Source organism: Equus caballus, chromosome 14, assembly GCF_041296265.1.
Source record: "Equus caballus isolate H_3958 breed thoroughbred chromosome 14, TB-T2T, whole genome shotgun sequence".
Classification (NCBI taxonomy): domain Eukaryota; kingdom Metazoa; phylum Chordata; class Mammalia; order Perissodactyla; family Equidae; genus Equus; species Equus caballus.
In genome coordinates this window covers 34720415-34745932 of record NC_091697.1, presented here as the reverse complement: position 1 = coordinate 34745932, position 25518 = coordinate 34720415, and the positions used below count along the sequence as shown (strand labels likewise).

Here is a 25518-nt window from a genome sequence, read left to right as displayed (position 1 = left end):
CAAAACTATAAAACTGCTAGACAATAGCATAGGAGAAAACCTTGATGGCCTTAGGCACGGTGATGACTTTTTAGAAACAACACCATGAAAGAAATGATTGATGAGCTGGACTTCATTACAGTTAAAAACGTCTACTCTGCAAAAGACAACGCCAAGAGAATGAGAAGACAAGCCACAGACTGGGAGAAAATGTGATGCATCTTTCAAAAGATGCATCAGATAAGGACTGTTATTCAAAATATACAAAGAACACTTAAAGCTGAACAACAAGAAAACAAACAATCCAATTAAAAAATTGGCAAAAGATGTGAACAGACACCTCACCAAAGAAGCTAGATAGATGGCAAATAAAAGCACATGAAAAGATATTCCATGTTATACGTCGTCAGAGAAATGCAAATTAAAGCAACAGCGAGATACCACTACACACTTATTAGAATGGCCAAAATCCAGGACACTGACAACACCAAATGTTGGTGAGGGTGTGGAGCAACAGGAACTCTCATACATTGGTGGTGGGAATGCACGATGGTACAGCCACTTTGAAAGACAGTTTGACAGTCTGGAATCTCTGTTCTTTCCATGGCTGCAAGGAGGATAACAAGGGCCCTGCGGCTGGTCCAGGAATACCGGCAATGCCCCATTATTTTGGCAGTGGTGCGCTGAGGGAGAGGCAGTATCCTAGAGTGGATAAAAGCTTTGGAGTCAAGTGAGCCTGATTTGAAATGTGGAACTCTTCTTACGTGTAGTGTGACTTTGAACCCACTACTTAACTGTGTGACTCTCTGTTTATTCATCTATCAAATGGGACAAATAAAATCTATTCCATAGGTTACAGTGAGAGTTAAAGAAGATATGAAACGTGTCTAATGACCTCATAGCAAATGGCATTTACTCCTGCCATTATTGTCATTATACTTCTTATTAGCTTGGAGCAAACAGTGTCGCTGCTATGGAGATAGTAAACTAGAGACTGTGTAGTTGTCTATTTTTATGAGCTGATATGAATGAGGTGGGTTCTTTTGGCTGGAGGAGGAGCCTAGAAAGAGGGAGTAGGAACTGAAAAGGGGAAAAGGGTGGTGTGGCCTCTGTCCCCCATCTGGCACCAGGAAATGGAACAGAAACTAAAGCAGTTACATTAAAGACAGCCTGGGCCGGGGCAGAGGGCAGTGAGTGCAACTGTGTTCCCCCAACCCGCCTACTCTTTGCCCCCTGCACCCATTTATCAGCTACCAACCACAGAGAGGGGGCTTCAGACTTAGAGGACTGAGGAAAGTACCAGAAGGGGACAGTGGAGGCTACAGGAGTGGTAGGAGACCTGGACCCCTGACTTGGCCGGAAATATTGGGGACACAAGTGATATTCACCTTCCCTGAGGATGCCTAGACATATCTGGGGGGCTTGAGGATTAGGGTGGGTGGACTGAAGTCCCAAATCAGCAGTTTGGGGCTGAGTGTCATTGGGGTACTTGTATTAATGTGATCTCATTATCACCCAGAGGCTGCTGAGGACTGATGCATTTGGGTCACATTTTGTACAGTATAAAGTCCGTCTTTATACCAAGAGGATGCTGAAGCCCCAGCTTTGGGGGTAGCCCACTCCTCGACCTTGTCCACGTGCTTGTCACACATGGAAAGCAGAACAGAGCACAGAATGGCACCAAGCAGTGACGGCCAGGGAAACACCATGCTCGGGGGACAGGTGATCCGCAGGTGCAATCCAGCAAGGTCACAGCCACAGATTATGGAGAAGCAGCCTTAGGGTGTTCAAAGGCAGGAGATGTTACTCCCAACATGCTTCCACTAGCCTCTGCAGATCTAAATCCCATCTTTCTCTTTTTACTCCTGGGCACTGAGTGTCAATGGTGCACCTGTTCTTGCCCCACTTCCTATTATATTATGGCCCTGTTTCCTAATTCTTTCATGTGTCTTCTATTTTCAACTATGTAGTAAGCTTGCTGAGAGCTGGGATGATCTGGGTCTTATATTTCTCTGCCTACATGGGGTCTGGTATGGTGTCTAGCACGCTACATTCAGTAAATATTTAGTAACTGATTCCTTGTAGATTTGCCTCGCACATGAGGCAGTAGAAGGGAAGATTTTCCTAACCTTTAGCCATTTTAACATCAATCTACCTCTTTTTGTTATGGACTCACAAGCGGAGACTTCCAATGATGATGATATAACACAATACAATACGACATAAGCTCACACGTATTGAGTGCCTGTAATGAGCCCAGAACTTAACCTACTTTACCGTTTACCTGCCTAATAGTGAAACAACTTCTATTATCACTATTTTCTCTATTTCATAGATGAGGAAATTTAGGCCCAGAAAGGTGATCTAACTTTTGTAAGGTCACATAGGTGTGTCTATCGGGACATATGAGCACCAGCCGTGGGAGCTTCAAGACTCAGTGTGATCTCTCAGTTCTGTTTGGGAGTGAGGTGCAAAGCAGATGAAGCCTCAGAATCTGGTGACACAGACATAAGTGAGGCTGGCTGGAAACAGGAGCCTCACCTTTCGGCATTGTGAGCTCCTTAATGGCAAAACAGAGGCTGTAACTCCTCATCTGCTGAAATACAAATCATGCTTGTTGACACAAGGGAGAGCTCCAGGGACACCTGAATTCTTGTTTTATGACTCTTCCGCCCATTGAGTTTTGGGGAGGATCTAATGCCTTCTATCCTGAAATGACAAGCTGAATTGGCCCAAATAGTTTATGGCCTTCTGTGAGCACAGGGTGAGGCAGTGGGAGTGGGGTGAGTACTTGCAAAATTGATGCTTCAGAGAGAAGCCAAATGCTGTGCAAAGACCTGTGGGATGGATGCAATGGTCTGCTGGGCTGTAAAGTCCAGCCGGTGGCACTTTTCATAGTCATGCTTCAAATGATACTAGATGCTTCTCTGTTGTCTGCATTTTTCAGATTCTTCCCCCAGGCCATTTGGCTATGGTCTTAGAGCTTGGAGTCAAGTTCTATGGTAAAGAGTTTGTCTTCTTTCATGCGGTTCCAAACTCCAGCCAATGGTCCTTCTTTCTAACTCCCCTTGGGTCAAGCTCGTGATGACTCCCAGTTATCAAGGTTCCAGAACTCTCCTTAGCAATATTTTAGCTAACATTTTCTGAGTGCTACCGAATGCCAGGCACTATGCTAAGCATTTTACACGCATTATCTCATTTAACACCTGCAGCAACTCTGGAGTAGTTTTAGGGTGAAGGTGGATTTATGATCATATTTTGATGTTGGGATGGCCCTGGCGAAGCCTAAATTCTTCCCTGTCGATCATCTCATCTTCTTTGGGTTTCCCAGAGAGCTGTTATTCAGAGGAAATAATAGTAGAATGGGGAGAAAATAGCTGCTTTATTAATAGCCATATAAGTATGCTATTCTAACACACGTTCTATATTAGAAGTTGGGTTGGGCGAAGTGCCTTAGGCTCTGGGCTAGATGAGGCCACCTCTTGCCTGAATCTAAATCTTAGTATGGGTGTGCTCAGGGGTGCTGTGGGAAGGGAGGCAGGGACATACGCCCAGGCTCCACAGGGGTTCCCCAAGTTCAGATTTTAAATTCTGCTACATAGAAGAGGAGAGAATTGAGAAAGCAGAACATAAGTGCTGGTTTTTAAAACATGGTAACCCTGCCCACTGGTAAGTGTGGCTCAGTAAATGTCCTTGATTTTTACGAATAATTAAGCAATTCCTCCCTTGTATGTATGGAGAATGTAGCAAGAAAGATGAAGTCTCCAGTTGAGTCTGGCATTGAAAATATTAGAGTTGAAGTGACTGAAAATTAAAGAGAAAATGACTTAGAGATGCTTATGGTGCAGACCCTGAGTTAAACTTTTTATAAGGATTATCTCATTCAATCCACATGACCTTGGGAGACAGGAGCTAGTATTGTTCCCATTTTACAGATGTTGAGATTGAGGCTCAAGGGATCAAGTAACCATATATATCCATACATTTGGTAAGCGGCAGTTCTGAGTCAATCCCAGGTCTGATGCCAAAGTCCTTGGTGCGAAGCATCTAGTAAGATGTCATATTTTAAATATCATTGTTAAGATTGCTTCCCTCAACCTCCTTTGGCATCGCATTGTATAATTGCTTCTACAGCTCTGCTGTTTTCAAGTCCTCTCGCGTGTCATCTGCACAACTTTTCACAAAATATATCAGAGAGAGATTATGATCACTATTTAAAGATGAGACAAATGGGGCTTCAACTGCTTAAGTGGCTTCATTTAGGTCATGCAATTAATTCGTGACAGACCCAGGATCCCAACCTCTGGTTTCCTGCTCTCAGGCTTTCCACTGGGGGCCCTGGCACAAAAGGCAACTGACATACAAGGGAAAACAGGACACAGGCCAGCCTTGCTTCTTCTTCAGCAGAGCTTGCTACCACTGGGAAATCGGCCCTCAGTGTCATGCTGTCAGAAGACTGGCCACTCTCCTGTTACATCTGGAATTATTTTCATGTTATAGCAGCTACCTGACTTACAGAAAAGAGAATCTTCAAGTCTTGGTAAAAAGTCAGAATTTTAAAATTTCTTTTCTGAGTCATTCTTCTCCTATGTTTCTGACATTCTTGATTCTGGTCTTTTTTTTTTTTTTTTTTTTGCTGAGGAAGATTTGCCCTGAGCTAACATTTGTTGCCAATCTTCCTCTTTTTTAGCTTGAGGAAAATTTGCCCTGAGCTAACATCTGTGCCATTCTTCCTCTTTTTTGTATGTGGCTCACTGCCACAGTGTGGCCACTGATGAGTGGTATAGGTCTGTGCTAAGAACCAAACCCATGCCACCAAAGTGGAGCATGCTGAACTTAAGCACTAGGCCACAGGGCTGGCCCAACCCTGGTCTTTTCGATACCAGCATAAGCCACACATACAACCTTTAGCTGACACACGAAGAAGTCATGAGCTGAACTATGTTCCCTCTACCTGTCTAAATGCTGCTCATCCTTCAACACCCTCCTGAAATGTCACCTCTTCGGGGAAGGCTTCCCTTGGCCTTGATGTTTCTCACAGGCAGAAGAGTCATGGCATCCCCTGTGTGACTGTGACCCTTTGCACGTGGGCAGGGGACACTGCAGCTGTTTACAAGCTCCTAGCGATCCCTGATCCCCTTGAGGACACACAGGGCCTACCAGGTTGGCCCCCACACTCTAGGTCCTGAATTAATATTTGCTGAAGAGACGAACAGGGGAATGTGTGGCTGCTGAAGCCCTGGAAGGCTTTTGCTTCATTACAATATGGGGACAAAACCCTCCATGGGTTCCTCTGGTTGACACTCCTGCTTCCTCACTGCGTGTTTTCTGAATACAAATAAAAATTTACTAAGTTGGATGGAAAAATACAATCTCTTGCTGGGTATGTTTTCCAGATTCATTAAACTGAGCCCTGGGAGAAACTAAGCTAATGCAATTCCGAAGCTAATCCCTCCTTGAAGTCATTCCATAAATCTGATTAATGGGTCACCTTTAGACCACAAGCACGGTTGCTATATTAAAAGAAAATGCTCTGACAGGATTGTAATTCTGTTAACAATGCTTCTGCTGTTTGCAAAAAGATTCTCTCACAGTATAAACAAGTCTGGGCTGGATGAAGCATGGGATTAAGTTGAGCAAAATTCTAAGGACCCTGGTATTCAACTGCACAAAAATGAAAAAAAAAAAAGACATCAGTTTCTCAAATGTGGGAATCTGAGACAAAATGGATTGAGCCAGTGCTTCAGACATAAGCTATTATGCTGCTTCTCAGAAAAAAAAAATTTTCCTCGCGGATCTTGTATTCTTTGTCGGACATCCCATCACGCATCATTGTCCCATCTGTATGTGGCAAGAGGAAACGCCCTTTAGCACTCATAAGTTAATAACTAACGCTTATCTAGTATTCCCTACCTTCCTATTCCGGGAGCTTTCATAGAACCAATCCACTTCATAGTTGGAAGAACTTCATGGATGTATAGTATGAAATATCCCAGAGTGTGTATGTTTCTGTTAATATGTGGAAAGCAATTCACAAAGAGATTAGCCTCAAAAATACTTTAGAGTGACAGTGTTGAGGAAATAGAGGTGGCCTCTCCAACATCTGTTCCCCTTTTCTTGGAAACTATCTCATTGTTTCATTTGGGTTTTACATCTTCTCTGGATCATTTATATGCTTTCAGGGAAGCTGGCTTCATGCTGGACTTTGTGGCTCAGGTATGACCCAGTTAGCATAATCCCATCTTCTGCTCACAGGGGTTGGTCCAAAGATGGGCATGTGACGCATTGGGGTCACTGAGGTATGAGGAGGGTCTGGGGAGTAAGGCTTCCTTGACCTTCCAAGAATGCTTTCAGAAGTGTCTGTCTTTCTCCCTTTGTGAGTTCTCCTGTGAGAGGAGCTGCTGCAGCCATCTCATTGCCACGAGGAAAGTCTGCCTGGGGATGAAGATGATACAGACCGGGACTGAAGGAAAAGGAAGCTAAGTGCCGGATCTAGAACGCAGATTGAACCACGCCTGATCACCTGCCCACCTCAGGGCGTTTGTAGTGACTTAAGCCAAGATGTCTCTTTGTTATTTAAACCTGTTGGAGTTTTCTGCTGCTTGTAGCAGAGAGTATTTGCACTGACACAACTGAGTTAAACAAAGCTGGTTAGGTTACTTACTGAGGGTCCTCCCAGAACCTTTATTATGCTAATATACATTGTTAGACTCAAGAGAAGCATCAAGTATGTACTATTTCCCAAATTCATTTGGCTGTGGGTTCGGTTCTTTCGTAGCGCATCTCACAGGAGAAGTTCTCATCTGCATCCCAAGTGTTACAAAGTGGAAATTGAGATCCAGAGATTCAAATGACTTTTCTAAGCTATAATTAGTAGTTAGTCACAGATCTGGGCCTAGAGTATAGGCCTCCTGACTCCCAGGCCTGCATTTTTGCTTCAAGGTCACACCGTCTCTCTTCCCAAAGAGGTTAAGAGCTTCCTTTCTGAAGATGAATCGCAAAAGAAGAATCTAATTATCCTTTACAAAGACTTCAAGTTCCTAGGATATTATCAAGCAAAGGGTGCAAATTAGGGGGCTCATCGGAAAACAAGAACTTTGGGTCAGATAAAATAGGTCTGAAGTGTTTGAAAAAATTATACCAGTTATCAACATTTCAAATAAAAACAGCAATTTCTAGCTCCCCTAATAAAACTCAGACAATCTGGCAACACTGGGCCTATGTTTCCACATGGTAGACAGCTAGAGCTGAGTGGCCAGCTCTGCCTCCTGAGATGAATGCATGGGCCTTCCAGTTTGCCACAGTCCACACTATTCCCTATTGTATCCTAAAACTGATGTCAAGTGTCAGTTGCTATTTATCAGTACATGAATAATATTGCTTTCCTTCTGCATCCAGTTTATTTCATTCAATTACCTGCCTGGCCCCTGCAGTCAATTATTTTGCTACACTGGAAAAAAAAAATTTAAATTCAGTATATTTGGAACAATACTGAGTTAATCAAAGATGAATACGTTTCTTTACTATGTATCTTTTCTTAGTCCTCATGGGTTACGGGTCGGGAGGACCAGCAGACATATTTTTGGCCATGGACGTCTTTTATCAGAGACCATCTCTTGGTCACTAGTATTTCACTGAATACAGTTTGGGAATATATTGCCACCAAACTCCTCATGTCCCTTCCTGCCAGTGAGCCTGTGAACTAATGTCTCTTTTCTCTAAGATTGTTATCACCTTGGTTTTCCACTGTTCCCTGGAAGTTATTTTGAGAACAGAAGAACAACAGTCTGCCACACATCAGGCCAGCACCCAGTACAGGTTGCTCTGTGGTCTGATCAACATCGAGATTATCCCCAAGAACAGGCCCATTATTCTGGGATGCTTCTGGCAGGGGATTTCCGGCAGAGCAGGGAGAACAGGACCAGGCTAATTGAGGTCCACTCACACTCCTCCCCAAGCAACCAGCTTCCTGGCTCACCACTGTGCATCTTTCAGAAAAACAACAAAGGAGAAAGATAGAAAACAAAAAGTGATGGAGTGGATTGGTGACAAGAGAAACACAAAGCTTTCTCAAAACACAGTCTCTTCAAAGAAGTCATCAGACCCCAACAATTATTTTTCCCTTTCTTTATGATTTCCTTATTCAAAGGTGAGGAATGTGTAAATCTTAACTCTAGGTGTTCAATGTGCTAATAATGTTCAAGACAATTATATCTAGCTGGAAAAAAGAAAAGCCAACAAAATCCTTCAGACTAACTTTTTTAGAAGCTCATCTGATGCTGAGGGGAACGCACGGAGTTCCTCTTAGGGGTGCCCTGGAGACGAAGGAGTCCTTTGCCTCACGTGGTCTCCTTAGAGGTTTCCCCGGGCTACAGCTTTCTGAGTGGAGTTTGGCTGAGAAACCCTCTCTGCAGCCAGTGCCAAATCCATCACCTTCCCATCCCCTGGGGAAGCGAAACCCTCCTCAGAAGGAAGGAGCCCTAAATGGCTGCAGTGCACACCTTGAAGCAAACCCCTTCCATCCCAAGAAGGACCAGAGCAACTGCAGAGCTTCTGCTGAACTGGGGTTGGTAAAGTCAGAGGGATGGTGCTCCTTGAGAGAGATGGACATTTTCCTTATTTGCCAAGAAGTCAAGCCCTCACCTGCTAGTGATTCAGTCATCTAAGGCTTCTAATTGCTAGCCCAGGAAGCGCTGAGTCATGGCAGTCTCTCTGTAAGCCCAGACTCGACTCCCTTGCTTCTTTTTGGGCTATGTGAGTTGTCACAAAATTGAGACACACAAAACTCCATCTTCTTCCCTTATCGACTGAGAGCACGTCCTTTCCCTAACAACCCAGTTGGTTCATTTACTCCAATGGAACCTTTGTAAAACAACAACATGTATAAAATAATGTTAAATAACGGGGCAAGACAGCAGGTGTGCGGTTTTGTTTTGGTTGGGACAATATCAGAGAGGAAGCTGAAGGACAGGCTTGATGGTGGAGCTGATACAAGTTTTGCTTTCTAAAGATGAAGCAATCACAGCTTGCATATTGAGCATTTATATTACGTTAGGTGTCGTGCTAAGCACTTTCCAAGGATTATTGCGTGCGATTCTCACAACCGCCCTAGGAGGTGTTCTGATTCTCATTTGCCTAAGGTCGTATAGTTAATGAGTGATGGAGACAGTGTTCAACCCAGGCAGAGTGTCTCCAGGGCTGGTTCTCCTAATAAAATGCTCTACTGCTCCCCTGATAAACAATGATGACTCTTCCCTCTGAGGGTCTCCAAACACGGGCCAATGTGCTCATGGCCACACTGGACCAAGAATGGGTGAGAATTTATGCAAAATCCTCAAATGTTGAAAACATCTGAAACAGCAAAGAAAATGCCACATAATAAAGATCTCCTAATTTTAACAAGTGACTGATCCAAGCCTCTACATTTTTTTGTTTTATGGTTTTAGACCATAATTCTCACTATGGAAATTGAACAGCTTCACTGAGATAAAATAATACTCTCTTCCTCCTTCATCCCTCTATAAACAGCAGCTACAGAGGCAGCAGCCTTAGAAAGATCAGAGCTGGGCCCATAGGACTTCCCTGAAGTGTTTTGCTTTACCTGCTATAGACGAGACACTCTTGGTTATTGACAACTTTATCAGATTTGTACCTCCGGAAGTCTTCCCAAGCATCCTTGATAGCAGTGACCGCCAGGATAATACTGATTGGTATCAAGTTCACTTCAGGCTGGAAAGCATTGACCACGGGTACAAAATTCAGGACCGCGATGCCCACAAAATAGAGATTGGCAAACCGGTGTAGCTGCTCGAAGATGTTCTTGGGGATGAAGGACAACACAGTGTACTTGCTGGTCTTAATTTGATTCCCACGATAATGTCTGTTGGGGTTCTCTTTGTGGGACCATCCTTCAAAGCGCAAGTTGGAGACCACCACCCGTCTCTTGTCTTCTTTCCTTTTCCGCTTTCTCCTCCCTTCTTTTCTCATCTCTGTGCAATCCTGTCTCTTTAATTCTCATAGCATGACACTTGGGTTCCTTGTCAAAGAGGTTTTTTCCTGATCAGTTCCATGGTTCAGCTACCAGCGAGTCCTGTCCCTGACATCTTTACTTGCCTTTTCTGCCGAAAACTTCTCTCTTCTTTCAAAAGGAAAATTAAAAATAAAAAGCCAGTGTACAAACACAAGGGGAGAAATATGATCAGGAAAGAGCTCACAGAGAACAGGTGTGCAGCCGCCAGGTCACTTCCTCCTACTTGTTGAGACTCCACCCGGTGGAATGTAGACGTCACCCACAGGTATCTTCCTTTTCCACCCCAGGCAACCCAGAGCAGGTGCATCAGCTCTGGGTCCTAAAACCTACCTGGTTAAGTTCTAAAAGCAAGGATTCTTAGCCAAGCGTCTCAGATGCTCTGAAAATGGTATGCATTTTCTTGTTTGGGAGACGTTGCCTGTCACTTGTCAAGGAGCTGCTCCTGAACTTGATCTCCTGAAATGATCTAGTCAAGTCTGGAGTTTAATGCTTGAGCTTTCAGTCCCATTCTTAATAATATAACTTCCTTGTGCTTAATAATATGAGTGTTTACACAAATTAAATTAAGGTTTCTAAATTTCAGCACAGTCAGCATTTTGGCTGGATCATAACGCTTTGTTGTGGGATGATGTCCTACATTTTGTAAGGCATTTAGCGTCAACCTTGGCCTTTATCTACTAGATGCCATTAGCACCCTCCTTCCCAACATGGCAAACAAAAACGTCTCCAGACATTGCCAAATGTTCCTGGTGGAGCAAAATTGCCCTGGTTGAGAACCACCAAATTAAATGAATTTAAGAAAATATAATGTGAAAGGAGAGACTAATCCTTTGAAAATGCTGACAAGTTTGCATAACCTATTTGCAAGAGAGAAAACGGAATGGTTTCCCTTACCTTTCATATATCTGGATCTTGGAGCGGTTTATCTTTCCGTCAAAACGGTGTCTCTTGAGGTCCTCCACGCCATCCTTGACCATGATGATGAACAGGACGATGGCCAATGGTAACATGGTGATCTCCCTGTGGAAGACCTCCATGGAGGGCACCCAGTTCAGAATCACCAGGAACAGGAAATAGAGATTAGCCCATCTGGAAGGGACAAGCAAGGTGGGAGTGAAAAACACGGAGAAGGAAAATGTACTCTCCACGTAAGTAGTTCTCTGCTGTTGACCCTTAGCAACCAAAATGACATTCTCTTTCAGTGTCACCTTGAATATTATGGTAAGGGCTTTGAAGGCAAATCCATTTAGATTCAAACTCGGTTCCTATTATTCACTAGTTGTATGATCTTCCTGAGTCTATTTTGTCTTGTGTAAAATGGGATAGCACTACCTACTTTAAAGAGCTCTTATAAATATTACATGTGATAATATTTGTTACATACACAATAGAGGGTTCTGGGGCCTAGTAGTTGCTCAATAAATGGGAGTTTATAATAATAATTACAAAATTCAAGATGATATCTAAGTGCATATCTTGCTTTACAATTAAAAGATGATTTTGTATATGTTATCTCAGAAGAGTGGCTTGCATTTTTAAGTTTCCCAAGTGTTTCTTACTCCCTCTTGACACAGTGCCTTTGCACATGAAGGTCTGTCTGCAGGAGCATTCCCCTGGCTCCCTTCCCTGACTTCTCTCTGCCTCTTTTCACGCAGTTAACACATCTTTCAATTATACTTCAATTTTCACTTCCTCCCAGAAGTGTTTCCCTTCTTTCTTAACTAGGCCAGATTTCCCTGTTACTCACTCCAGTAGTGCTGTATACCTCTCCTTGGAAGTATCTACCTGAGTTATAATTTTACATCAACTTGTATAATTTTAAAATTAACGTCTGTCTCTTTCACTAGACAATACACTTAGCAGGGACCGTCTTTCTCTTTCTCTATATTTTCCCCCTCATATATCTCTAGCACCCAATCCATAGCTTGACACAGAGTAGATTCTGATAAATATTTATGGAATGAACAAATGGATGAATGAATGACAAGGCTTCTCAAGGTACACATATTTGCATATTAAAAGAAAGGTGTCCAGAGGGCTGTGTCTCTGAGTTGGTCCCAGTGGCAGATGCTTGGTTAAAGTGTGTATCATTTGGCCAAGTGGTTGTGTACCTGTGAAACTGCTCAAAGAGATTCTGGGGCAGGAACGTGAAGAGGGTATATTTGGTCGTGCAGATTCTGTTGCCGGAGTACCTCCTGGAGACATTTTCCCAATCTTGGTGGAATACGCTGTTGTTGGGGAACACGACGCGCTGCTGTGTCAGGTTGTAGGTCTGCCTTCCCTTCTCTGGGGACAGCAGTGGTGTGGCTTCTGATGGAGACTGGGGGAGGCCATCTCTGACTCGCCATTGCCACCGGTGCCAAGACGAGTCCACTGAAAGGGCCATTTCCAGTTGCAAGCTAAGGTTTGAAAACAGACATAGGAAATTGCCATGCTCAGGAGAAATATGTGGTCTATCAGCTCATCCACTTGTCCACCCGTCCATCCAAGGTAGATTCTGGGATACAATGTGAGGAAAATAGCTTCAATCCCTATAATCCACATGTTCTAGGGTGACAGACATTAAGCAAATAATCATATAAATAATATGCAACTAACAGTGTGATAAGTGTCATGAAAGCATTTAAGATGGGGATGGGGAGAGGGTATTGATGACCTAGTTGACATTATCAGTGAAAGAATGGCTTCTGGGGCATGACCCTGAAGGTCAGAATTCCAGCTCTGGTTCATTCCTGAGGCTGAACCATCCCTTCCCTTTGCTGGTCTTCGGTTTCCTCACTGTAATATGAGGAAAACTGTTCTTGTTCTACTTTTTTCACAAGCTTTTTGTGAGGAACAAATTGGACAGGACATAAAAATATGCTGAGACACATCTTAAAGGGAAAAGTATTTATTCTTGAGCTTTTCTCTAGCTATAAAATTTTCTGATATTGATGATATTTCAGAGAACCTCATTTGTGGCCAGAACCTCAAATGAGAGTGATGGGTGAAAAAGAGATGTTTCTTTCCCAGGAAGTTTGAGCCTGACTTGACTGGGCCATGCTGAATGTTGTTCCATGAACACAGCTGGTGCTTTCTGATCTGATTGACTGGGGCTGGGGGTTGGATATGCTTCCTTTCTCTCTGCTCCATTCGGTGTTTTCTGAAACCGAGCACTTAGTCAAGCAGATGATCTTCCTATGCGGTGGAAGAATGCTGCTTTATCCAGGGGATTCGTATTTTTGAGCTCTTTTAGTGAAACCTGTAAGCAAGCCCTCAAGGTTCCTTCTGGCCAAATCTTGCTTAAAGACCCAGAAGGATGTTATTCAAAGATACGCTTTGTAAGGATAGAAGTTGTATATAATGGTGCTTCTCACCTAGCAGGCTCACAGGATGATTTTCTCTTGAATAAATGGACGAGTGAATGTTAGATATTATTACTCTTACAATGAGCAACCCCTTCTGTCATAGAAATTGGGATTCACGAAAGAAAAAAGTTCCATTCTTATTTAAATGGTAATATTTTACCTTCCTGATGCCCATATGATTTGACCTTTATTTTAATTCTCCTCATGACTTTAATCAATTTCCAAATGATTTTCAACTCACAGACCCCAAGGCTGCAAGAAGCTCTTGAGAGTCTTAAGTGAGCCCTTGTAGAAGCAAAAAAAAAATAAATGCAATTACTGATGCCTGTCATAATGTGACCAAAAGCGATATGACAACATTTGGTAAGCCAGAAATAATATTGTATATCTTCTTTCTCATTATAAAAAAATATGCCCCTTTCATGGATTCTTTTTTCTTATTGTTATTGTAAGAGAAAAGGAAATGAAAAGACAATTCATGAATAGAGTTGAAAATGCAAATAAGAAATATTGCCTTGGCTAATGCCATACATATCAGACTTCTCTCAATTTTAGGTGATAAGATCTTCACAAAGGAAGATTGGATTGATATGGGAGATGCAGGTATTTTAGGCAGGGTGGTTTAAAAAGTCCATTTATCATATTCTTTATTTTTCTTTATTAACAACTTAAAATAAGTTCCCTTAAAAATAAAGCAGACATGAAGTGGATGCCAAACTAATGGATGAAAGGTTGATGAGGAACTGGATATTTCAATAGTTTCAAAGTATTTTCCCCCCAAATCATTAATTAAAATGTTAAAAAAAGAATCACTTTGTAATGGAGAAACATGGCAGACACCACCTTACCCAACAGACGAAAGCAAACATCACCAAAATTGGAATAATTGACATCTTGTTCCTCCTGATACGATGTACTGAGAAGGACATAACATCACTGCTGTGGTAGTCACAAGGAAATACTGAAACACCTCAAACTGGGAGCTATTCTACAAAATCATTGGCTTATGTTTTCAAATGTCAAAGGTCAAAGAAAGACAGAGGGACTGTTTCTGATTAAAGGAGACTAAAAAGATATGACAACTAAATGTAAGGTGTGATCCTGGATTGGATCCCAGACCAGGGGTAGATAAAAGAGGTCTAAAGGGCATTATTTGACGATGGGCGAAATTTGAATGTAAATTGCGGATTAGGTAATAGAATTTTAATAACATCAAATTTCCCAATTATGATAATTATATGGTGGTTATGTAAGAAAATGTTCTTGTCCCTAGGAAATGCATCCTAAAGTAGTTACGGGTAAAGGGTTAAGGCATCTCAATGGTTCAGAAAATAATGTATATGTTTGTATATGTGTCTGTGTACATATATACATATACACAGGTAGGTAGGGAGTTGTAGAAGTTTCTAGAAACAGAAAGTTCCTAGGAGTGTCATGTAGAGAACTGGTGGTGGGGGGAGAAAGAGTAGCAAAAGTTGAGGCTGGAGAGACAGACAAGGGCCAGGTGGCCTGTTAAAGCTACTTATTGTGCTGAAAGCAAGGAGGAGTCCTGAAGAGTTTTAGGAAGCCGCCTGAACAGAGCTGTGGATCCCAGGCTTTGTTTTGCCTGAAGCACACAAGAATGGGCCGGAGGGGCCAAGACTGGGGACAGGAAGGCAGCTCCTTCACGAACTGCTTCCCCTTTCCTCTAAATAAGTAACTTCTTTCCAAAAGTAGAACAGGAAACAGAGGGATTGTGTAATCCTTGTATCTGAGGTGTGGTTTATTACTGCTTTCAGACAGGGAGGGGCATGCCTGAAGCAACTCTCTAAGGTCCTTCCAGTCATAAAGTCTTTCTCTCATTCGAAGTTTTTGAAATAGCACTTCCCCACTAACGATAAACTTGAGGATTATCTACTTTTGCTAATTCATGCTCAGATCACCTCTGTTTGAGGTAATAATCTCCTCCAGCACCAATATCACTTTTACCAGGATGGTGTTTGTGTGGTGGGGGAGTATTCTTATATGGTGGACCATTAGCCTAACATCCTGAGTTAATTACAGTTTACTGAGAAACCCTATTCTCATTCCCAAACTTTCTTCATTCTGCTGGGCTCACATTTCCAATTAACCATAGTTCCTTTCCTTTCCTTTTCATTTTAATGAACCCAGGTAAACTCCATCATTAGCAAATTCCATTCTCACTGTCAGGGGTCAATCAACCAGTCATTCACTGAATCAAGAAATACTTATCAAACTCTTGTTTTGTACTAGCTGAGTAAAACCTACACATCCACCCCTCTCCTCCTGGAGCTTGCACTCTACTGAGGCTGAAAGATTTTAGACATACACTCATAGAAATAAATAAATACTCACCAACCAGGATAAGTGCCACAAAGAACAGGGTGCAATGTGATTACACTACAGAGGAGTGGGACTTTGTCCCTGAAGAGGTGGGGCTGGAGCTGAGATCAAGACATGGGTGAGGGGTAACTGGATGGAATAGTGAGTGTGCCTCTGTGTGTGTGTTGTGTGTGTGTATGTGTGTGTTGTGTGTGTATGAATATGTGTGTGTATGTGTGTCTGGAAGCAAGTGAGTATCCTAGAAAGAAACAACATTTGCAAGCTTCCTGTGGCTAGAACAAACAAGCTCACTTTAAAAATGGAAGGAAGACCCAAGTAGGGCTAGAAAGCAGGAATCAGTGGTTCCTGGAGAATTATTTTCCCTTCATGTACAGTTCTCTAAAAAGTATATGAGTTGGTCAGGACAATGGGGGGAAAACCCTATAAAATTAAATTTAATCTACACTTAGATTCTTGGTAAATAGTGATGCGGGGTCGGTGAGCTGAGGAGTCGAAAGAAAGATTTCTTGGACTCTCAAGATCTGGCAGTAGTGCTCTTTTATTTAGAGAATAGTGTGGAATGGCATGGGGACAGGACCCATGGGCAGTTAGAGCTGCTGCTGCCATGCTGCTGCTGCATGGGGACAGGACCCACAGGCAGTCAGAGATGCTGCTGGCATGGGGAGCTGCTGCAGCTGCTGGCATGGGGACAGGACCCATGGGCAGGCAGAGCTGGTGCCGGCATGTTGCTGCTGCTGCCACCGCTACTGCTGCAAACATGGGTGGAGAGTAAGGCTAAATTTAAGGCATAGGTATGTGAGCCATCTCTTTACAAGACAAAGGAAAGAACATGTAAAAAAGTTAAAATGGTATCAGTGCAGGTGGGGTCTGGCCATTGGGTGGTCCCACAACTTTTAGATAAGAATCAGATCGGATTAAGTAAAGGCCAGAAGCCACCACCCTAAATACTATCTTCAGCTAAAGACAAAGGAGGATCTTGGGGGGTGGGTGGGTGGGGGGGGGAGTCAGTTACATGAGGTTGCCAGACAGTAACCAACTTAAGTCCTTGCCTTCCCCATTAAGAGTTTCCAGAGATAAGGCCATCCTGCCTTCCTCGTGGTGCAGAGAGGGTGGCATCTTGACAGCTGGAGATTTCCCTTACAAATGTAAATGTTTCCCAACAAAGGGCAAGCAAGCGCTGAGGGCAAGCTGCTCAGAATTGCTTTTATTAAAAGTAACCAGCCCCTTTCTCATCTGCAGTTTTAAAAGTAACCAGCCTAAAATAATCCTCATCAAATAGTACACTATCCTAAAATTAAAATTAATTAGAATCTAAGAAAGTTTGGCTTTCAACTAACCACAGGGTTTTTTAAAGCACTCCATCTTGAGGACAAAATGTGTAAATCTCACAAAAACCATTTTCTGTTAGACATCTAGTCAACAAGCAATAACCACTGAGAAGAAACAGTCTGAGGTTAGCACATACTCAAATCAATCAACTGTATCAGTTTCCCCCAAATTGCAATAATTTTTGAATCATCTTTCCAATTTTTGCCAAACCTGAATATCGTTTGTTTTATTAATGCAGTATATTTTAACTCAATTTACTTTTTATTTATTTTATTTATTTATTTTTTTGTGAGGAAGATTGGCCCTGCACTACCATCTGCTGCCAGTCTTCCTCTTTTTGCTTGAGGAAGATTGTCACTGAGCTAACATCTGTGCCAATCTTCCTCCAGTTTATGTGGGATGCCACTACAGAGTGGCTTGATAACTGGTGCTAGGTCTGCGCCCAGAATCTGAACGTGCGAACCCCCGGCCACTGAAGTGGAGCACGCAAACTTAACCAGTATGCCACTGGACCGGCCCCCAACTTACTTTTTAAGACCTTAAATGTTGACTTTGGCGTTGTGCTAAAGCATTGATATCTGAAATTAGGAGTTTGACACACATTATTTTTTTAATAGGCGCTAACAAGACCTACTTTTCTTAAAACAAAAGCTTTTGGCCCTCTATTACAACACTGAACTAGACCTGCTGTATCTCTATTGCTGTTCTGGTAACCGGGTTCAAAAACATTACCATCATGCAGAAAGCATCAGTCATTTTCCTTTTTTGAAGCTCACCTACGAATGCAGGAAAGGCTGCTAATGTGTTTTGCAAGTTGTTTTCTGTTTGTTTCTCACAGAAGTGTCAAAACACCAACAGGTTTTTCATCAACCCTGATTTAGAAAGAAAAAATATAGTGAACCGGTTTTCTATTCATTCCGCAAGCATTACACTAGATCAAAGACAGATGTGCAATAAAACAATCTTATTATCAGTTTCTTATTCATTTTGTTTTTTCTACTTATTTTGGTTTGATTTGTTGAGAAAATGGCTATCACTTTTATACAGTTTTCTACCTGTTTTACCCATACTCATTTTACAGATGAAAAAACAAAAATAAGGGAATTAGAATAATTCCTCTCTAGAACTTGTCATTTCTTCCTGCTCCCTTTCAGGAAAGCCTATATTTACTGGAATCCAGGATGTACTTCTTTTTCCCCCCACATCTGAATGTTTTGGACCTAGGGTATGTCATATAATTGATATGGTAATGTTTCTTTTTTATTTTTACCCTCACAACCTATTATTAAATTAATGGTATTTTAGATTCAAGGAAATGTGTTTAGTGGCAGACCAGAAAACAGAAATCATGGTTTGAAAACCTCTCATGAAGGTTTCCAGTTCTGGAACCTGCCAAGGAAAGTTCAGGAAGGCCTGATTCATAGGAAAGAAACGGTCAAGGGGGGGGCCTTATTCTGCAGTGGGGTTGGGATAGGCTAGAAGTCCTGGGGACGGCTGAAGCTCAGAGCCTTCATTTGCCTTGTACTCAGTAACAGGAGTCTACATATAGCTGCTGCGAGCAATCAGTCCTTGTAAGCACCAGACAGAGCTCTGAACTTCCCAGTGGGATGAGCAAGAGCTATGATTGTGCCTTATTCACAGACTACAAACTGTGTCCTATAATTAGGATGCCAGATGCTGATTTCCTCTAGAGGAAGAAATACCGAGTGAGAAATGAGTCTGTAGGCCCTTGCACAGGGTAGGGTGGGGAGTGTTGCCTTTGGACGTCAGTGAGAGCGGGAACTAGTGTGAAAGGGAAGGGGAGAATGAGAAGGAAACAGTGATCACCTTCAATGAAATTAGTGAAAGGACACAATTCTGTAGAAGATAATGAAATACATGGCAAATGAAATCCTATGGAGTGGGCCTTTGTGGGAAAGGAATGATCGAAGGGTAGGTCTTTACAAAACTCCTGAGTCATCAGCATGCCATGCTCAGCTCCCATCATTAGTCTTTCAGTTAATGCTTTTTACCCCATTGGTTTTCTCTTAGCTCCTCAGTCCATAAGAGCTTTACTCTGACAGATTTTCAAAGGAAAACTATTTTTTAAACAGATGAGAAGATAATTCTGTAGTCTGCTGTGTTATACTTCATCACCTCCAAAGTTCGTTAGAGTTAAGGGTGTCACCAGTTCCCCAGCAAGCTGATCTCTATTGGGTGTATTTGGAGCTCAGACCTCTCTCATGAGCTTCGGACAAGAGTATCCCACTGCTTACTTGCTATTGCCACTTCTTTTTTAGGTATCTCAACTTTAACATTTCTAAAACTCTTGGTTTCTCTCCAAAATTCACTTTGGTTCCAGTAGTCCCCATTTCTATGAATAGCATCTCCATTTACCCAAATGACCTAGGCGTTATCTTTGATTTCTCCTTCATTTGCTACAGCCCTTCTATTTTTAAGTTTTATCTATTTTTTGCCTCCTAAATATTTTTCAAATCCCTCTGCTTCTTGACATTTCTACTGCTTCTAATCTAATAAGAAGCACTATTATCTCTTGTCTGGGCTACTGCAATAGACTTTTAACTGGTTTCCGCATCCTCACTTGCTCCCTTTCCAATATAGTCTTCACATAGCAGCCAGAGTTATTTTTCTGAAGTATAAATCAAATCATGTCAGTCCTCTTCTTAAGGATCTCAATGATATGATTGCCTTTGTATAAAATCCAGACTTCTCACCCTGGCCTGCATTATTTCATATGATCTAGCTCCTGCCTACCTCTTTCCTCTTGCTCAATATTTTCAAATATTCCAATCTCTCTCTCTCTCTGTGCACGGGTCTAGACATTGAGTAGTTCCTCTCCTTTGAAAGCTCTTTCTTCACTCTTTGCCTAGTATATTAGTCAGGCTAAGTTAGGCAAGGCTGTGAAACAAATAAAGCCCCAAATCTCAATGGCTTAGCACAACCTTTGAAGAATTTGTAGGTCCAAGTGACTCTCCTCCATCCACTGACTCAGGGATCCAGGCTCACTCCACCTCATGATCCCAATATGTGCCTTTAAATATAGCCAAAACAGGGACCCAGAAGCGAACTACATCACTTTGCTCATAGTCAAATGACCAGAATCAGTCACACGGTCTCATTCTGACTGCAAGGGACCCTGGGCTACATGGGGAACACATAGAATTTTTGATGAGCAGTGACTGTCTCTGCCAGGTCTCAGATTAAATGGCATTTCTTCAGAGAGTTGGGTAGAGTAGTAGAGTTCAGAGTAATGAGGGATACTGGAGTAATGGGTGGCATGGCAATAGGATATGGTCAGACCTGTCATTATTGCCTTGTTAGCTGAAGAAGGGGATTCTGTATTTTCCAAACACTCTGACACCTTCTATTTAAATGTCCTACTCCAAATTTGAGGTCAAGAGAGTGGCCCCTAAACTCTGGCTCTCAAACACTGTCCTGAGGTAGGCTGCTGACAGCAAGATGTTAGAGAATTAATATGTGCTTCTGGCACAGTCTGTACATGAAACACATTATATGCTGCATACATATGTGAGCCACTATTTTTAAGTGTAGCAGATACTGTTGAGATGGATATATTACAAATTTGTTTAAAGGCATTATTGATTTCACAGTAGGATTTTGCCATACGTATTTTCTCATCCCATGAATACCAAAAGTACAGCTCCTTTCAACAGGAGGTTGTGAAGTGTTTTCATGACAAAAGACATCTTTGAGCTCTGAAAGGCTGGTGGAGTAGCGTGAGCCCAGAACTGAATGCGGGGTGTTTAGTGCACAGAAGAAGATCTGTAATGCATAGTTCCTGACCTAACAAAATGGTTGGAGAGATGAGATATATACATAGGAAAAGATAATTGGATAGGCTATCAAGGGGGAATTAAATAATGCAGACAGCAAGCATCAGAAGTTGTCAGAGATGGAAGAAAACATAGGTGAGTGGGTAAGACAAGGCAAGCTTCCTGGAGAAGCAGAAACGGCCAATTACTGCATAAGAGGGCTTGGGTGTCCAGAAGCAGGTATGAGTCCAGAAGCTGCAAGAATAGGCAAGTGAGCAACTCTATCTCTTGTCCTTACCTCTCAGTGTGAAAAATCTGCATTCTTAACCAGCTCCCAGATCATTCTAGGGTAGGGTTGCCAAAGAGCCAACCTGGAAAGACACTGTCTTCTGCACTCACGTATCTGCTCTCCATTGAAAACTATCCTTTTCCATTTTCTTCCCTCTATTCCAAGCCTGATTTCCCAAGTATCTTCCTATTGAAAGACAAAAGATCTTGGGAAATAAAAAGACAGCACAGCACGGGCAATCTTTTCTTTGTAAGAGGCAGGTAAAATGAGATGCATAATTTTATTTTTTATATCCCTCCAGGCAGAAATGTGATTTCACTTAAAAGTTGTTTTATAGATTCTCTTGGTTTGTTTTACTGACAAAATAATTAAGTTGGGTCTAATTAAAAGTGAATAAATTGCTCGCAGAAGCTGAATAAATCAGTGCTGAGCTGAAGGGAAGAAAGTTGTCCAAAAATCCACAGGGCTGAAAGCAATGAAAAGACAATGGTACACGCTGATGGGCTCAATTCACCTCACTCAAAACATACGCATGGTTATGTGAGTTACATGCTGACTAATACACCCGGGAAAGTCTGAGGTGGGGCAGGCAGGGAGCAGGACCTGGGAAATTTGGGAGAAGCTTTCTCAAGGTCAAATGGACTGGACACTTGGCTTAGTGCAAAGAGTGTGGGACCGGATTTGTGAATTGGGGTGAGAAAAACTGATATTTTAGCAGATGCCTCCAGAATTTCCTTAGGGAGGGAATAAACCTTGATTAGCACTGGGATGAAAGGCAAGGGGATGAGAATTAAGGGGGAGAGGAAAAGGGAGGAGGAAATTTAGCTGGCAAGAGCATGAGAAATAGAGATTAAGATGGTAGCAGGTTGGTGCATGTGTTATCAGAAAAGGGCAGAGGGACTTTTTTTAAAATTGAGGTATAATTGACATAACATTCGTTTCAGGTGTACAACATAACGATTTGGTATTTGTATATATTGTGAAGTAATCACCACAATAAAGTGGAAGTGTGTACATTTTGACCCCCTTCACCCACTTTGCTCACCCCCTATCCCCACTTTTGGCAACCAGCAATCTATTCTCTGTATTTATGAGCTTGCCTTTTTTTTTTTTAGATTCCACATGTACGTGAGATCATTAAATATTTGTGTTTCAATATTTGACTTATTTCACTTTGCATAATGCCCTCAAGGTCCATCCATTTTGTCACAAACTGCAAGATTTCCTTCTTTTTTAAGGCTGAATAATATTCCATTGTATACATAGGACTTTAGAAAAAAGCTCAAATATTCACTTAAAATTGTGTATGATATTGTAACATGATATGATGTCCTTCCAGTTACTCTAAAATTGTTAGTAAAACTTTACAACACAGAGTGGCTTTGTATGAATGGCATCATTTGATTAGAAGTAGAAGTCTTGAAGTCAAGAAGGAGTTGTCCCCATATTTGGCTCAGTGCCAAGGAGAGAAGATTGAAAAAAGAACCACAAGAAAGAGGGGAGAATGAGAAATTTAGCAAACTTTGGAAATTAGAACCAGAGATGACTGGGCGAAACATAAGTCCCATAGGAATTCACAGAAGTTGGGGGGAAGTGGTGGCATAGGGTTTTCCACAGGATACGGGATGGGGGTTCAAGTTGATCTCATCTGGATTTTAAAGGGCAGGGAAAACCAAGCCAAGGTAACATTTGGCTTACACATCCCACTAGCCAGCTGTGTGACCACGGGCAAGTCAGTTATTCTCTCTGGGCCTTAGTTCCTTCCTCTATAAAATGAGGGAATTGGACCAGGCAATCGCTAACATCTCTGACACTTTCACTTCAGGTGTAATTCTCACCCTGACTTTTCTGAAGTCAAAGGGATGAGTGACCCTGAGCAGGGACCTTGCCAAAGGGCAGATTATTTCCTCCCCAGATGACAGCCTACCCATAAAAGGTAAGTGAGCTCACAGCACATAATAGCTGAGTGGCTGATCTTTTCTCTTTTCTTTGTCAAAAGGATGAAGCCTTTTTCATCGGTCTTTTTTGGTTGAGTTACTCTCTCATATGTACTTTGGGTTTAACATTCTCATTTTTCCGGAGAAATAACTGAACCCTCTCATCTTTAATATGTCCCCTCTTTTATAAGATTAATATTAATAACAAGGTTCTCAAAGGGCCTCCATATGTTCCAAAATTCTACTCCCAAAATAGGGAGGAATTTCAAGAAAGATCCAACTGTCGATTGGACATCACCATCAGGATGTCTCTTAGGATGTCAATCTCAGTTTGCCTCCAAATATTTTCGTTATCTACACCCTACATCTGCTTTTGCTCCCCATTTCCTGTCTCATGGAATGGCAACGCTATCCCTTCAGTTGGCTAAGCTTGATTCCTCTCTCACCCAATGTATCCAACCAATTAAGTCCTGTTGATTCTAGCCTATACATATCTGTCAGTTCTGTCCACTCTTCTCGGCCCATTGTCACCACATCAGTCCAGACCACTCTGATCTCTCGCCTGGATTGCTTGACAGTTTTAGTTTGTCCCTCTGCTTCCAATTTTGCTTTCCTCCAATCTGTTTTTCCACAATGAAATCAGAAAGATGTCATCAAATTAGAAATCCATTCATGTCATTGCCTTGCTCAAAATCTTTTCTGGCTTTGAATTTCCCTCAGACAGCATAAGGAACAAAACTAACATAATTTACAACTCCTTCCCTCCAGGAACTAGATACGCCTCTCTTTCCAGCCTCACCTTTTGTTAATCTCTTTCATGCTCTACTCTAGTCATAGGAAATTGTTTTATCTTGTGTCCTTTTTTTTTTTTTTTGAGGAAGATTAGCCCTGAGCTAACTGCTGCCAATCCTCCTCGTTTTTTGCCGAGGAAGGCTGGCCCTGAACTAACATCTGTGCCCATCTTCCTCCACTTTATATGTGGGATGCCTACCACAGCATGGCTTGCCAAGCAGTGCCATGTTGGCACCTGGGACCCAAACCAGTAAATCCCGGGCTGCTGAAGCAGAACGTGAGCACTTAACTGCTGCGCCACCGGGCCAGCCCAAACCAATACCACCAGTACTCCCTGATCCCTTTCCCCTCAAAGCCTAGCTAATTTCCATTCTTCTTTTTTTTTTTTTTGCTGAAGAAGATTCACCCTGAGCTAATATCTGTGCCAATCTTCCTCTATTTTTTAGTATGTGGGCTGCCAGCACAGCATGGCCACTAACAGAGTGGTGTAGCTCTGCACCTGGGAACTTAACCTGGGCCACCAAAGTGGAGCGTGCCAAACTTAACCACTAGACCACCAAGGCTGGCCCACCATTCATCTTTTAGGATGTAGATAGTATCTCCCCAAGAAAGCCTTCCTTGGTCCTGAAGTATGATTGAAGGGCTACTCATGTGTTTCTGTCCTTATCCCATTTTAGCTTCTGTTCCGGGTATTGAGGCTACGTACTTTCCTAGAATGAGGGCTTCTACAAGGCAGTCACCACTCTACCCACTAGTGCCTCCTGGGAGCAGTCATCACACTGCCCCTCGTGTCTCATGGGGCAGTCACCATTTAACTCTCTCTGCCTCCTGCAGACAATCATTACTCTACGCCCCAGGGCCTCCTGAGAACAGTCACCACTTTACCTCCCACTGGATGTGGTCACCACTCTACCTAACTGTTAGGTGGGGCTGGTGGTCACTTTGCCCCAGTGCCTCCTGGGAGCAGTCAGCACTTCACACCGCCTTCCCGGGTGAATGATAGGCACCAAGAAGTGCTTGATTTATTTGATGAATAAAAAGTAATTTGCATTTCAATATTATTTTCAAAAATTTCAAAGAACTTCACTCCTACTATTCCGTTTTACCCCTCAAACAATCCTTTGAGGTAGGTTGGGCCTGTATTACAGTGCTTCTCCCCAGCCGTACAGGCCAAGTTCCTCAATACACCCATTTACAAGAATCGGTGGTCAAAGAATTGAGAAGTCACAGTAGAAATTCCCCTTTCTTGTGACCACATTTTGGGAGTATAATGAAAAACATTTTGAACAAAACAATCAAGGTAGCATACTAAATAATGTCAATATAAATTACATTTATCCTTTTACATAATGATAGGTACTACACAATTTCACTCACGACCTGCTCCCTGGAAGTTTTTAAAGCTTGCCTCTCCTAACACAAGAGACTTGAAATTAATTTTGTTTGTAGCTAAAATCTGTTGTGAACCATAAAAAGAAAATTGTTCTGATTTATGACTCAGGGCTTTTGACTTCCAGCTCCTCACATCTTAGCAACTCGAACGACTAGATTTTTGAGATGGGCAAATTGTTGGGGAAGTGTTTTTCAAACTCTCTTCCCATGATGCAGGATTACGTGTCCTTAGCTCTGCTCAGGAGGATTTCTGACCAAAGTCCTGTAACAGGATGCTCTCATGCCTCACAGCAAAGGCTCTCCCTGC

The 25518-nt window shown here is 42.3% G+C and overlaps 1 protein-coding gene across 16 annotated transcripts in view; it reads right to left on the bottom strand.

Moving 5' to 3' along the window:
* Positions 1-25518, bottom strand: part of ATP10B (ATPase phospholipid transporting 10B (putative)) — a 286400-nt gene that overhangs the window by 92671 nt on the left and 168211 nt on the right. For 8 of the 16 annotated variants that reach the window (XM_070232979.1, XM_070232974.1, XM_005599238.4 and 5 more), the window contains 3 exons: positions 17805-17900; positions 12121-12408; positions 10904-11098 (listed from right to left, as the gene is read on the bottom strand). In XM_070232979.1, the coding sequence (XP_070089080.1) occupies positions 10904-11098; positions 12121-12395 (470 nt within the window). In that variant the 5' untranslated portion in view covers positions 12396-12408; positions 17805-17900. Of the gene's footprint in view, positions 1-9580; positions 10433-10903; positions 11099-12120; positions 12409-17804; positions 17901-25518 lie in introns of those variants that run through there. The other 8 variants (XM_070232977.1, XM_070232972.1, XM_070232978.1 and 5 more) reach the window with 2 other exon arrangements.